The following is a 15,993-nucleotide window of genomic DNA, read 5'->3' as shown; positions in this document are numbered from 1 at the left end:
AAGGAGAAGGGAAGGAGGTGAAGGTGGAGGAGGAGGAGAAGAAGAAATAGGAGGTGAAGGAGAAGTAAAAGAAGGAGGTGAAGGTGGAGAGGTAAAAGAAGGAGGAGGTGAAGGTGGAGAGGTAAAAGGAGGAGGAGGTGAAGGAGGAGAAGAAGAAGGAGAAATAGGAGGTGAAAAAGACTTAAAAGGAGGTGAAGGAGAAGGGAAGGAGGTGGAGGTGGAGGAGAAGAAGAAGGAGAAGAAGGAGGTGATAGAGAAGGGAAAGAGGTGGAGGAGAAGAAGAAGGTGGAGAAGGGAAGGATGTGAAGGTGGAGGTGGAGGAGAAGAAGAAGGAGGTGGAGGAGAAGAAGGAGGGAAGGAGGTGGAGGTGGAGGAGAAGGAGGGAAGGAGGTGGAGGAGAAGAAGAAGGTGAAGGAGAAGAAGGAGGTGAAGATGAAGACGAAGACAAAGAAGGAGGGAAGGAGGTGGAGGAGAAGAAGAAGGAGGGAAGGAGAAGAAGAAGAAGAAGACGAAGACAAAGAAGAAGAAGAAGAAGAAGAAGAAGAAGGTCTGTACAGATTCATTATCAGTCGGTTCATATAAAAGATGTCCAGTCCAACAGGAGGCCCACTAATAGAGGCCATATTGAAACATGACGTTTGAAATGTGTTTCAGTGACTCGGTGACCTTCAGAGCGACGAGCCTCCAAACTGAACCACAGTCCCGCATGCTAACATCCCCACGGCGCCGCTCCCAGCTCTTCCAGCTCCTCGGATATAAAAAACTCCGTTTACAGTCACCGGCAGAAACATTGTGACTGGAATAGAGGAAGATAAATCCACCGAGAGGTCGGGACATTAACCCCGTGTGGCCGGGTCACGGGGGTCAGACGTCTCTGGGGAGGGGGAGGGGGGGGCAGCCTGAATCCAGCCACATCTGATAGGATCTATAAGAAAAACAAGCGTATTCGCTTGACCATCAATGGGCATGAGCACGGCAGAGCCGGAGCTTCCCGCACAGGAATGCTCCCCGCTTATAAGGACACGCCGCCGCTGCCACACAGGAAGTGTCGACGTCGGGATGCGATGAAGCGTGAGACGACCTCGTTGTGAGAACGACCGACGGACGAAGAAAGACTATCGTTGTCTGGGAAAACAAACCTGGAATCGCGACATTGACATAATATGTGTTTGTATTTAAATCCTGCTACTTCAGTTTGACCCCCCCCGTTTGTGCACCGACTCTGTGTTTGTATTGGACCTGGCGAGGCAGTGGGCCCAGGACGGAGCCTTGAGGAACTCCATACTTGATTGTCTGAAGCGATGCCTGCAGTGAACTGTGTATTATTGGGTCACTTTCCCAGTTTCATCATGTCCAATTTGGGTTTTTTTTGCCCCGTATACATGACGTTTCAAATCAAAAATGCTTTCGTGTTTTTGTTTCAGGAAAGTTTCGCGTTTACACAGCGGCGTTTTGAGAAAGTTGTCCGTTTACACGGAAACGGCAGAAACGCTGGAAGCGAGGTCGTTGGCGTGCCAGGCGACGAGTTGCACCGCCGACAACACCGTCAACACCGTCAACACACACACAGCCAAGGTTTGGTGTTTTCACATGAAATCACTGCTCCTGCAATGGATGAGCACTTTTTATTTTTCTAATTCTGAACATAAAACAACAACAACAACAAAAAACACACGACGCAACGAATAAAGAGAAGCCAGGTCTCCGGAGTAAAGCTTCGCGTCTCGTCTCTAAAGGGCAGGAGAGAAGAGAGGCGGCGACCGACGACGACACCTGAGCCTGTGTTTGCCCTCAGTTACACAAAAACACACACACACACACACACACACACACACACACACACACACACACACACACACACACACACACACACACACACACACACACACACACACACACACACACACACACACACACACACACACACACACACACACACACACACACACACACCGCTCATTCAATATTGCATGAGAGAGACGGAGGCAGTCGACATAGGAGGCTATAAGATCCTCCTCCCGGGAACAGTGGGTGACCCCCCCTCCCCTCCCTCCCCCCTCCCCCCCCTCGGCTCACAGATACTACTGCTCCCATGCCGATTTCATTACGTAACATACGAGTGACGCAACATCGGTGGCGTCTTCCAGATGAAACGGCTGATAGATCCTGAGCAGGATGAGTGGGGGGGGTGGGGGTGGTGGTGGTGGGGGCTCCTCTTCCACGGCTGACAGCAGCAGAATACCGCTCTGTTGATCTCTTTCACTGTCACACGCTGTTCATTCCCCTCCCGGGTTTGTTCAGTTACCCGGGCTGGACGGAATACCAATGAAGAGAGAGTGTCGGTGTGCAGGGAGGAGATTAGAGGGAAACACGACACGGACAGGGAGTCGAACCGGCCACTGTTTATTAGCAGTGTTCACTGGGGGAGGGGGGGGGGGGGGGTGTTGTGGTTGAAAATGTGTCGCCGTGCTACACGTGGTCATCCTCGTAGAGAACGTTAGCGACCAGCGCTCTGACTGCAGCCGAATCCTCGGCATCTGTGGGTGCAGAAAACCAGAGGGGGTGTGGGGGTGGGGGAGGCGGGGAGGGGGGGAGGCGGGGGGGAGATTAATGCTGGTAGGGGAAATTAAAAGACGCCACTGGATCGTTTTCTCGCCGGTCAACGTTTTGAGTCGTGGGTTCGCGTCGTTCACGCAGAAATCAACCCAACATGTTGATTTAACCAGGACGTGTGTCTGACTGTGTCGGCTTCTGATAAACAAGACGTCTAATGGTTGAACAGGAAGTGGCGGCGGCGGCGGCGGCGGCGCTCCAGCTGCTCCTCTGGGTCACGTGTCCTCTTTCTGACGTTGAGGCGCCCCGACAGCTCGCCGAGCAGCGCCGGGCTCGTTTGGGTTTCGCTTCCCTAGTGAGAATGTGCACGCTGACGGGGAAACAGGAAGTAAACAGTCGCGTGCATCCACCGCCGTTCATACTCATTAGTAGTTTGTTTTGTTTTCAAATCGGGAGGTTTTGGAGGAAGTCTGGACCCAAAGAAAGGAAGAGTGTGTGGATTACTGCACCCTAGAAATACTCTGACAGACGCAGTTTAGATGAATTTCCATCCTGACCAAAACACAGGTGACCTACGCTCTAACCTGCACCTGAACGCCTCTCAGACCTCCTGGCCTGTGACTGGATGGTAAAGACATGATGTCATCGAGTTCCTATTCAGTGTTTCTGTAATTAAAACAATCACTTTGCTTTGTTCGGTTTAATAGAAGAGGCATAAGTTGTTTTTGTTCAAAATGTTAAAATCCTTTACAACTCAACAAACCCCTGAATGTTTTAATGTTGTTTTTTTTTTTTGTGTGTATCTTAATATATCCATTGTGTACATTGAAAGATTATATTAAATAAAATGGATTATTCTCCTTTTGGTAAATATAAAGAAAATCGTGCTCAATATTTAAGAATATGGAAAATAACCTGCACTTGCTGGTGTCAGTTTTGTATTATTATACAGATTTCCATTAAAAAAAAGAACATTTTTGAGAGTTAAACTTTTTTTTCCTGTACAGTTTAACCTCTTTAGTCCTCTGGTGAGATGACGTGTGCATTAAAAGACTTGGCTTGACACGAGTCCAGATGTAACTGTGGTTATGGAAGGAAAAATAGCATCACTTTGCGTCGACACAGTGAATTTAAAGGGGAAACCGTCCGTACTGATCTCCTCCCTTCCACAAAGTGCACGAGCGCAATTGTGAAAATGTCAATTTAACAGTGACGTCTGCAAACAGTCGCGGTCGCTCTCGTAATTCAATTACGGCCACAAAAAAAAAAGGGGGTGGTGTGGGGGGGGGGGGGGGGGGGGGGGTGTCATTGGCGGCACACACTCACCGACTCCCAGCGCCGCCAGCCGCTCCCTGAAGCCCGGCTTGTTCTCCAGCAGCCGCAGCAGGTTGGTGGACTCCATCCGCTCCAGCTCCACCTTCCAGTAGATGTGGATCTTGTGGTTGAAGCTCACGTAGACCAGGCAGGGGCTGTTCCTGCCCTCCTTGCACGTGTACTGCCCTGCAGACAGGCACCAGAGCGTCACTCCAGACTGCACCCCCCCACCCTAATTCCACAAACAACTAACGAAATCTCTGTTTTGATTTGTTTTGGGGTTTTTATTTTTTAATCCAACATCACATAATCTCTGTGGCTTCTTCAAAACTTGAAAAAGATCTGAGATGATCACAGGAAGCAGTGAAGAGGGAGGAGGGACTGAGGGTCGAGGGCGCCCCCTTGTGGAAAGAGTGTGTAACTCCATTATTGGTTTTTATTTACAAATGCATCAAAACTTTTGCTTGTCATTGAAAGTTTATTCGTTTTTTTTTTTTTTTTTTATTACTTCTGCACTTAAATATGTGGTGATACTGATGAGCTCTGGGTAAGGAAAATAGTGAAACACAACACCTCTTCAGAATGGAGATTATTTTAATTTGATCCATTTTTGTTGTTCAAATTTAACACAGTATCAAGTCAAAATGCTTTGAACGAAACTTTGCTTCTATTTGAACTAATTCAACAAATCAGCTAGTTGGTTTTTTAACAATAAATTAATTTAAACAGTCGAACACAATATATAACCTTTACAACTTTACGTTCATTATACAAAAAAATAAAAAATGGATAATATTTTCTTTCATTAATTTGTATATATCATCTTATAAGTGATGGAAATTAAAGATTATTTTGGAAAAATGGTTGAAACTTGATATTTTTGAGGAGACTTAACGATTTAATGCACATTATAGTAATAAAAATCGAAGTAATAAAAAAAGATCACGTGAAACGAACTGATTTTTCATTATTCTTTCTATTGAAGATGGATATCGTCTCACATGAAGTATAAATGTCTAATTCCAGACAAAGATTCCTGAGGAGTGGTGAGAGTGAAGGAAAAGAGACTGTGCACACAGATAATTGGTGGATGAAATGATAATATAGATAATTTTACAGATGGATGGATGGATGTGAGGTCCCTCACCAGCGCAGAAGGCGTTGACGTTCTCGTCGAACTGGAATCGCACCACGGTGCGGTTTGTGGTCGATGATGTAGGTCTGTCCGTCCCAGGCGCAGGCCACCACCTCCTCTCGGCCGTCGCCCTGCGGCCAGACGCACGCCAGGGTCACCAGGGCGTCGCCACGAAGGCTTTAATACGCGTTTTGAGTTACTGGGCGGCGACGGAGACTCACGGTGACGTCGAGCTTCTGCAGGGCGAAGAGCTGATGGTCCACCTGAACCGACCAGAGCAGCTGCTCCGAGCTGTCCATCAGCTTCAGGGTGCCTGCAGGAGCAAAACCCCGCAGGGGGGACCTTACAGCTCAACATGGCAACATACTGAAGTACGTCGGTAGAACCCATCCTCTCTACACTTCCACTCCTCATCGATGAGATTTGATGCTGATTTTTCTTGTTTTCTGCTATTGTTCTTTCAATGATCAAAATCATGTTTTTGTTCTTTGTCGTTTTGTTATCATTGTTGTTTTGCTTTTTTTTTTTGTCTACCTGCTAATTTATACTCTTGCGAGAAAATCATGTTACTGTCTTGATAGAGCTGCTCAGGCTGGTTTAATCTAGAAAATCACATTACTGTCTTGATAGAGCTGCTCAGGCTGGTTTAGTCTAGAAAATCATGTTACTGTCTTGATAGAGCTGCTCAGGTTGGTTTAGTCTAGAAAATCATGTTACTGTCTTGATAGAGCTGCTCAGGCTGGTTTAATCTAGAAAATCATGCTACTGTCTTGATAGAGCTGCTCAGGCTAGTTTAGTCTAGAAAATCATGTTACTGTCTAGATAGAGCTGCTCAGGCTGGTTTAATCTAGAAAATCATGTTACTGTCTTGATAGAGCTGCTCAGGCTGGTTTAATCTAGAAAATCATGTTACTGTCTAGATAGAGCTGCTCAGGCTAGTTTAGTCTAGAAAATCACGTTACTGTCTTGATAGAGCTGCTTAGGCTGGTTTAATCAAGAAAATCATGTTACTGTCTTGATAGAATTGCTCAGGCTGGTTTAATCTAGAAAATCATGTTACTGTCTCGATAGAGCTGCCCAGGCTAGATTAATCTAGAAAATCATGTTACTGTCTAGATAGAGCTGCTCAGGCTGGTTTGATCTAGAAAATCATGTTACTGTCTTGATAGAGCTGCTCAGGTTGGTTTAGTCTAGAAAGTCATGTTACTGTCTAGATAGAGCTGCTCAGGCTGGTTTAATCTAGAAAATCATGTTACTGTCTTGATAGAGCTGCTCAGGCTAGTTTAGTCTAGAAAATCATGTTACTGTCTAGATAGAGCTGCTCAGGCTGGTTTAATCTAGAAAATAATGTTACTGTCTTGATAGAGCTGCTCAGGCTGGTTTAATCTAGAAAATCATGTTACTGTCTAGATAGAGCTGCTCAGGCTAGTTTAGTCTAGAAAATCACGTTACTGTCTTGATAGAGCTGCTCAGGCTGGTTTAATCTAGAAAATCACGTTACTGTCTTGATAGAGCTGCTCAGGCTAGTTTAGTCTAGAAAATCACGTTACTCTCTTGATAGAGCTGCTTAGGCTGGTTTAATCAAGAAAATCATGTTACTGTCTAGATAGAGCTGCTCAGGCTGGTTTAATCTAGAAAATCACGTTACTGTCTTGATAGAGCTGCTCAGGCTGGTTTAATCTAGAAAATCACGTTACTGTCTTGATAGAGCTGCTCAGGCTGGTTTAATCTAGAAAATCACGTTACTGTCTTGATAGAGCTGCTCAGGCTAGCTTAGTCTAGAAAATCACGTTACTCTCTTGATAGAGCTGCTTAGGCTGGTTTAATCAAGAAAATCATGTTACTGTCTTGATAGAATTGCTCAGGCTGGTTTAATCTAGAAAATCATGTTACTGTCTCGATAGAGCTGCTCAGGCTGGTTTGATCTAGAAAATCATGTTACTGTCTTGATAGAGCTGCTCAGGCTGGTTTAATCTAGAAAATCACGTTACTGTCTTGATAGAGCTGCTCAGGCTAGTTTAGTCTAGAAAATCACGTTACTCTCTTGATAGAGCTGCTTAGGCTGGTTTAATCAAGAAAATCATGTTACTGTCTTGATAGAATTGCTCAGGCTGGTTTAATCTAGAAAATCATGTTACTGTCTCGATAGAGCTGCCCAGGCTAGATTAATCTAGAAAATCATGTTACTGTCTAGATAGAGCTGCTCAGGCTGGTTTGATCTAGAAAATCATGTTACTGTCTTGATAGAGCTACTCACGCTGGTTTAATCTAGAAAATCATGTTACTGTCTTTCCACAGTCACAAATAAACATGTGGATATGTTGAAGGACGGCACAGGACCACAGAACTCCACACCGACGAGCCCCGGCCTGGATTCACACTCCTGACCTTCTTGTTGGAAGCGAGCGAACGCCGCCCGCCACTCCACGGCGCCGCCTGCTGCTACTTCCTGATACGCAGCCTGGAGGGATCCCCTCCTGCTGTTGGCTGACAGTAAAATGATTTCTCCTAATCGGTGTCGGCGTGCCGGGGGTGCAGGGGGCGGCGAGAGTTAACCGGAAGCCCTCTGACGATAATCCCACCGGCTCCTCGCCACTTTAAATATTGATGGTGGCTCCTGCTGCTCCCAGAGCTGCTCACAGTTATCAGTGTTCTCCCAGTTTACCAGCGCATCATGAATTTTTGCATGTTAAAGCTACAATAAATGATATTTTAGTTTAATGTAAATTGATATAACTTTAAACAATCAATAATGAAATATTTGAGGCTTTTTCTTTTTTTCTGATAAACTGACCAAACTGAGCAAGCTTTCCGATTAGCATCGGCCCGTTCACTCCTGCAGTACCAGTTTGCGACACAAGAGGGTGAAGTGAGTCACTCGAAGAAGCAGCAAGTTCAACAGTTAAAACCACAACGTCTGAAGCTTTCGGTTTATACGCAGTGATGTGTGATCGAAAAGGCTGAGGCCACTTACCTAATAAACTAATTTTTACTGGTTTGAACAAAATTAATGAAGAAAAAAATGCTTAAAAAAACCTTCAAAACATTATTTTATTTTAAAGAGGATAAATTGAATGTGACGACAATTTTGTGAAGTTCTGCTGGTTTGTTAAATAAGTACGATTTTGAGATTGTAATGCCAATTTGCACCACAAGTTGCAGTATTGAGTCACTTACGATACACGTACACAAATAACTGACTTTATTTTCGTGGATTGAATCAGATTCCGTCTTACTGTGACTAACGTACGCTCACGTTTTAAAGTTAAGAATAAGTTGAACTAGTCATCTCACCGTCTAACGTGCAGAGCGCAAACAGGCCGCATTTCGAGGACTCCTCCTTCGAACCTGGTAAAAACAGAGAAGACCACATAATTAATAGAGCACATAAATATATTAAAAAAAGGTTGTGTTGTGGCGGCTGTTATAATCCAGGCCTCTCACCCAGAGGATTATGGGAAAAGGGGCAGGGTTTGAGTTCTCCCGCGCCCGGGCTGTTGGTGACTCAATGTGGCAGGATGAAGGATGAGGCAGAGCTGAATCTTGGAACACGTCTATATTTCGCAACCCACAGTACTCGACTGGAAAAGCCCGCAACAGCTCGGGCGCGGGAGAACTCAAACCCCACCCCTTTTCCCATAATCCTCTGGGTGAGAGGCCTGGATTATAACGGCCGCCACAGTGTTAACAATAAAACGCTCAGGCCGTTTCGAAACCTTTGCTGATGCTGCCGATGAGGTGAGTGGAAACGTTCTTGTTGTGTATCCGCCCGGTGGTCGGGTGGAGAACTACGTCTCTGGATGGCCCCTCGCTGTGAGCCAAAACGAGCGCAAACAAACAAACAAGTCAGTCCGGTTTCTTCCGGTCGCTCGAAAAAGTGACGGAAGCGGTTTTGACCTCCCGGGTGTCGCCGGAGCCTCGTCTTCAGAGCCGTTGGAGTCCTGCTGGGTCCAGGAGCAGAGCAGGATGGCGTAGCCGCAGCCGGGCTGCGACACCATGAGCTCCGGTAAACCCTCCACACCCGGGTTCACCGACAGGCTGTCCACCTGAGGAATCAGTGACGTCACACACACAGACGCTGATTCGACGAAACATTAAGACCACTGACGATCCTCAAATATGCTTCATTTGTTTCAAACGCTGCTGTTGTTGTTGTAGTTAATCGATTCATCCACTAGAGGGCAGTGCACAGTGCCGGCATTAAAAACAGTATTTGATGCATTTCGTCCAGACTCAACACTATAAAAGCCAAAGATCAGTATTGAAAGCTTCAAGTGCAATCTGAAACACCCAAACAAGATGTATAAAACATATAAAAATTGGCATTAAAGGACAAAAATAACAGACAAAGACGCATAAAATGAATAGAAAAGAGGAAGAATGTGCCATAATGAACTGAAAGACACATAAAATATCTACAAATGATGCCAATTGACTTTACGTGACAAAAACAAATGTAAAATGAATATGATGAAAAGAAAAATTATATGAAGCATCAAAATGGCTTAAGAGTGGCTTAATGTAACACATAATAGAGAACAGACTATTAAAAGACAGAAATAAATACAGGAAAACACTGAAAATGCAGGATAGGTATTCAAAATGAAAAAAAATAAATAAATGACTGGATGCAAAATGAAAATAAATGAGTAAAAGCACCTAATGGAAACTGATAAAATATGTCTAAATGCTGCCAATTGAAAATGTGAGACAAAAAGAATAATGAAATGACACTGGAATGACGGGAATCATGAGAATGGAAACAAAATGCAAGAGCAGCTTGAACAAAAACAAGTGAAATGCATAAAAAATAAATAAATAAATCAGCCCTCTGTTCCCTCGCTCACCTGCCCCTCCAGGAGCCACTTCTTCAGCAGGACCAGTTGTCCCGGTCCGACCTCTGACCCGTCGGACGGCTCCTCCCAGCGGAACGCTCGCACCACGCGGTCGGTGTAGCCCACCACCAGCTCGCAGCGTCCGTCTCCGTCTGCAGGCGGCGAGACAAAACCCGCTGAGCTTCACGACGCCAGAGGCCGACGGCGGGAGGTATCCTACCTCTCATGGCCGCATCTCCAAACACTCAATGTTTTCTTTTCACCACAGATCTGCAACCTGCCAGACTAAAAGGCCTGATTTTGATTTCGTCTGATTTCCACCAGATGAAAGCCAGAAAAACGTCTGTAAAAGTTGTTTTGACTCTTTCAGATATTTTAAATGTTTCAGTGTTTCCATCTGTAGTTTCCACTGAGACGTGGCCTTCGCTTGACGCTCTCTCTCTTCTCCTCTCCTTCATCCACATCGTCAACAAGTAAAAATAAAAAAAATCCACAGGCCCACTGGTAAGGTTCAACAGTTTACTTATCAAAGAAATAAACAAAAGGGTGGTACAGAAAAAATGTCCAAAGGTGTTCCAGGTTCTGTAAGTGGTCCGTTAAATCCAGTCAGGATTAATCATCCAAGACACAAGAGACCAAAGAAAAAGGGAGAGCGAGAGAGAGAGAGGTCAAAAAACCGTGGGGCTCCACCCTGACCAGCCTGACTTCCTGTCACAGGTAACCCCCAAACTCCACCCACCCACCCTAAACTCCACCCCCCCCGGGAGCATCAACAAACAATTAAAGGTGCACAGCCACCAGAAAACACCAAACAGTTATCCCTTCCCAAACATTGCAAATAATATAATAATTAAACTTTTATCCACTTAAATCAACCACAACATTTTAAATGATTAACTTATTACTTTATTGCCCATGTGAACTAAAATACTTGTAAATGCTCCTAATTCCTACCAAATTAAACGTCTTACATTTCTGCTGTTTTAGATCAACTTAACTTATTTATCTTTTTAACCAAGCTCAATGAACTGCGTTTAGGCTCCTACACCATCTTTTTAAATTGCATCTCCCTTTTGTCCTTTAGTCTTGAAAGCTACTTTACTTCTCTTTTTAGGAGATCGAAGTGTTTTTTTTGTGTTCAGATTCAAAATAAAATAGTTTATTTGACCTCCAGGGAGCCACTATGAAGGGACTGAGGACCGAGCAGACGTCTGGTCTAAGCAATATAAAACCAAGGCGAGTGGACTTCTTACCGATGTCGCTGATGAGGATGACCTTGGTGTTGGCCGGGATGTGCTGGGTGAAGAAGGGCCTCTGGTCCTCCGGCGGCAGCGACTCGTGCTGGCTGGACGACTCCGCCTTGCTGGCGGACGTGGCCGTCAGGTCGAACAGGTGGAACCAGCCTTCTGCTCCCACGGCCACCACCAGGTTCTGACGGAAAACTTTTTTTTGTTAGAAGATCCCCCTTCAACGCCGTCCGCCACCAGATCGGCTGCTCTTCGCCGGTCTTCTCCTCACCTTTCCTTTGTTGCAGACGTCTCCAACTGCAACACACGTCAGCTGGAAAACAAGTACGCGATTACATTCTGGGGATCGACTCGATGGACGCTGATGTTTTCCTGGTGTGTGTGTGTGTGTGTGTGTGTGTGTGCTCACCATGCCCGCGCAGCTCCGTGTGATCCAGGGTTTGGAGTCGTCGTTCTTGTAGACGAGCAGTTTGCCTCCCGTGTCTCCGACGACCAGCTCGTTCAGCTGCATTAGAAGCAGACGGCTCGTTAAACTCTACATGCACAGATCATCTGAAATAACAACCAGGACTCATACGCTGATGTGTTTTGAGGCGTCGGGCCTCATTTGTGAGGTCAATTGAGCTCATGTGAAAACTGAATGGAGAGCAAAACAAACACAAAAAGACATAAACACATTTGTAAAGTATTGGAATGGGTGGATTAAAGCAGAAAACTAAATAAAGTGCAAAAAGATTTGAAATAGCTGCAACAGTTTAATGTGCAAATTATGACAGGGTTGATTTGTTATCAAACTTATAACTGATAAGTCACTTTGAAAGGTGAATAAAGTTGAATCGCTTTGAAAAGTGAATGTTGTCTTGATTAATCAGGTTTAAAACAGAATAAAGTGGATTATTTATGAATAATCCATTTGAAACCTGAATAAGGGTGATGATCTACTTGTTAACCAGTTTAAAAACGGATTACTTATTGATTGGTCTAAAATATGAATAAAATTGTATGAATAAAGTTGTAAAACTGAATAAGGCGGATTAAATGCTGATTATTCCATATAAAAGCTGTAAAAATGATTATGAATTGATTATTCGGTTTAAAAACTGAATAAAATTGTTATATTTTGATTATCATGTTAAAAGGGTGAATAAAGTGGATTATTTCTTGATTGTTTAGTAAAAAAGCTAAATAAAGCGGTTTGATGGTTCATTATTTGGTGTAAAGGCTATGGAATGTGGATTATGTATCAATTATTCGGTTTAAAACCGGAATAAAAGCGATGGAAAGTGGATTATTGATCAATTATTCGGTTTAAAAACGTAATGAAAGCTATGGAAAGCGGATTGTTTATCAATTATTCGGCATAAAAACCTAAAAAAAGCTATGGAACGTGGATTCTTTATCAATGATTCGGTTTAAAAACGGAATAAAGTTGATTACCGAGTCGTTGTCTGCGTCTCCCAAACAGATGGCGTGAGGAAACAAAGTCCCTGTAAAGTCCAAACTCACCCTCTGGACGTAGTTTACAGACCGCATAGCTAAAAGATCAATACATATAAATATAAGAACAGTATAAATCGGATTAATCTTTCCAGGCTCTCTGGACGTGGTTTCATATCATGATAAGTACAGTTAGCTGCTCCATAGCTCTTCTACAAACTCTCCAGAAAAACTTAAATTAACCGCAGCCAGACTTAAATATTCTCAAAAATGAAATCCGCGTGCTCATTATGAAACCAGTATTCAGGACGTGACTCTTTAAATCAACTGTAAAGCCCGCAAACTTCTATGTTGAGGCTAAATTAAAGCTAACTGTGACCCACGCGTCTCTTCATGGTAAACAAAACCACGTGACCTGAAACTACGGGAAGTCGGTGAAGACATAAAAGCTGCTTCGCGAAGTTCGAAACTTGTCGGGTTTATGTTTACAAAAAAATCTGTCTGATTCCATTTTCGTTTAAATTCAAATGCACGAGTGATATAAACGTGTTTTTTTATTTGATGAGGTATGACGACACATGATCGTGGCCGTTTCTTTGATCAGAGAGTAAAACAGCGATATCTGGCGGTAAAAAAGCGGCAAAGATGTGTGAACTGAAAGGATTCTTAAGCGAATGAGTGAGTGAAAAGAAAGAAAAAAGCAACAAAGAAATGTAGAGGTGAGAGTGTGAACAAATATACAAATAAATAGATTAATGAATACATATTCGAGAACATGAATGAGCCAGTATATACATGGGTAGACAAATAAATATAGAAATAAGTGAATTAATAAATGCATTCACTATAAATAAAGACTGAAGTGGAAAAAATTCACATGTGAAAACATCAACATACAATCACATTTACTTATCTTGTTTCCCTCTGAGATTAATAAAGCGTTTCCTTTCACCCATCCGTCCTCAGCTATATTAACCATCTCTGTCCTCAAGGGGGCGCTGTTCAATTATAACTTCTGTCAAAGCAAATCTCAGAAAAAAGCAGAAGTCCTTTACAAAAAACTACTCATTTCCAACTTTCTTTTGTATTTATCCGAGATTTTTTTTTATTTTACTCGGACATTCAAAACTTTCCAGACAGAAACAATAAGTCAGATCTTTTTGAAGCTTTTTTTCTTTCTATTTAAAAAAAAAAAACTGAATACGTCAAAGTTTATGTTATTAAAGAATCATCTTTCAATGAAAACCAAGTTTAAAAACAGTTTTTAATGACAAACAAATCGGATGGTAATCCGGCCCTCTCACATGAGCGTGGACGCTTTTTAAAAAAGTTTTTGTTTTGTTTTATTATCTCCCCTGACAGCGAGCTCGCCAAAGAAAAGAGAAAAAGACAGAAAAAGACGGGGGTGAGTGTTTAAATGGGAACTCGGGCGCCCAGATGTCATATTAATTATTACAGCCAGCTTTGACTGGAAAGCCCCCTCGAGTAAAGTGCGCGCGCTCACAGGCAGCCTCTGGAGGCGCGCACACAAAGTCCGCACAAAGCGCTAATTGGACTCTGGAAGCGCAGTGACAGGCAGTGGATAGGTTTCAGAAAGCCGAGAAAGCCGGGCCGTGGTGAAGGGGGCGCGGGGGACGCTGAATAGAACCCACGCCTCTTTTCTAAAAACTCTCTTGCTGGGCGAAAAACAGGGGGGGGGGGGGGGGGGGGGGGGGGGGGGGTAGGTGCGTGTGCGTGTGTGTGTGTGTGTGTGTGTGTGTGTGTGTGTGTGTGTGTGTGTGTGTGTGTGTGTGTTGGGGAGGTGGGGGGTGGTCAATGCAAGCTTGATTGTGAATGCCACAGCCAGGACAGAAAAATTGCACAATTTATTACAATCCCCTTGACAAGACGCGCGTGCATGGGCGCACGCGCACATAAATAAAGAAAAGGAGGGGGTTAGTGTTATAGCACACACACACAGAGAGAGAAAGAGAGAGAGAGGGAGGGAGGGAGAGAGAGAGAGAGAGACGTAAACACAGAGAGAACTCCGTGCGTAAAACTGAACTTAGATTTTATCCAACGTATTGCAGAACGCACGGAATGGAGGGAGTTGTGCAAGTTTCCTTATATGTCGTGTGTGCGACGGACCTCACAGCGAAAGCTGAAATCACCACCAACCTGCAGAGATTCACATTTTACCCGTTTTTGCGCATCTTGTTGCGCACTTGCTTCAACGTCATTCAAACACGAGCGGTTTGCAGTTTGATGCCACATATTTGCTCCCCGCTGACAGACGTGTTTGATTATTCCCCCTCACCCTGAAGCGACAATAATCGACAGAACACCCGCGCCCGCGCTACTGTAACCATATCGGGTGTATCAAATCATCCACAAAGCCTCCTCCGAGGTACTTTCTTTCAGAGCCACCCCCCCCCCCCCCCTCCTCCGCAGATCTGCACCTCCGCGTTCCGCCTGTGCGGCTGATGATCGGCGCTAATCAAAGTGGAAAATTCGTCCTCTGCTTGCACAATAGTCGCTGAAATGAGCGGCGCTCCGGCGCGTCAGGATAACGTTAACAATTAAACTAGACAGCGCGAAAGCCGCAATGACAAACAAGCCGCGGCTGATTTACACACGAGGGTGAGGTTTCTGGAAAACGCGTCTCAAAATAAATAAATAAATAAATAAAAAAACCCAGTGATATATGACGTTTTATTCCCTCTTAAAAAAAAATCACACTTATTAAGTTAAAGCCACCAATGACTATGAAACAAGTTCAAACCATTCATATTTTATTCCACCTGTTGATTTTTGAGGTTTAAAATGTAAAAATCCCGTTTTAAAATCGAATCACAACGTAATTATTCTCAATTCATTTGCGTTAATGCAAAACTTCTGTCAGACAAACTTTATGATAGAGTGACATTCGAGGCAGGAAGCTACAATTCCCTCGACGTGAGACGCAGACGTGGACGCACATGCGTGCGTAAAAGTTGTAATAGTTACTGAACCAGACACGGAATAAACAGAAACGTTTTGAAAACATGAAGTTTCTCCTCAGTGAAGCTCCTCTTTAAAACTTCTCTTCTTTGCACTTTGTGATGGACAGAGAATGCACTAAAAAGAAATAAAGGAGGGGGGGGGGGGGTCACCACTGACTGTTTGTTTAGTGCTTCAAGTGGCACGCGTCCGGCGCGCGCAAAGCGCCGGTACCGGGGCAGGAGCCCAAGGTGAATCCACGCGACAGGAGGGCGTGGCCAGCGCCTCTTCCAAACGCGTTGAAAAGCAGTGGCGTCTTTCTTCGAGGACTCAGAGCAGCTTTGAGGAGCGCGCAAGGCAGCAGCCGGAGCGGACTGCCACCCCCCCCTCCCTCCTCCTCCACTGACACACAGCCGCACCACGTGAACGGCACGAGCGGGACGCACCGCCAGGACACTCTGTGATTCTTTATAAACTTTGTGTGTGTGTATTTTTTTTTTTTTTAATCCCGGGA

The 15,993-nt window shown here is 44.4% G+C and overlaps 1 protein-coding gene across 1 annotated transcript; it reads right to left on the bottom strand.

Moving 5' to 3' along the window:
* Nucleotides 1–2,077: 2,077 nt before the first annotated feature.
* Nucleotides 2,078–12,917, bottom strand: itfg2 (integrin alpha FG-GAP repeat containing 2). Its single transcript, XM_080517891.1, is given in 13 exon segments — nt 2,078–2,537; nt 3,880–4,053; nt 5,015–5,069; nt 5,071–5,133; nt 5,224–5,315; nt 8,297–8,350; nt 8,719–8,813; nt 8,900–9,048; nt 9,850–9,989; nt 11,091–11,268; nt 11,356–11,397; nt 11,494–11,589; nt 12,522–12,917. Coding segments are annotated over 13 exon segments (1,302 nt in total). The 5' UTR covers nt 12,618–12,917; the 3' UTR covers nt 2,078–2,469.
* Between the last annotated feature and the right edge of the window lie 3,076 nt (nt 12,918–15,993).

This window comes from Blennius ocellaris (genome assembly GCF_963422515.1).
Source record: "Blennius ocellaris genome assembly, chromosome: 22".
Lineage (NCBI taxonomy): Eukaryota > Metazoa > Chordata > Actinopteri > Blenniiformes > Blenniidae > Blennius > Blennius ocellaris.
This window is presented reverse-complemented; position numbering and strand designations above follow the sequence as displayed.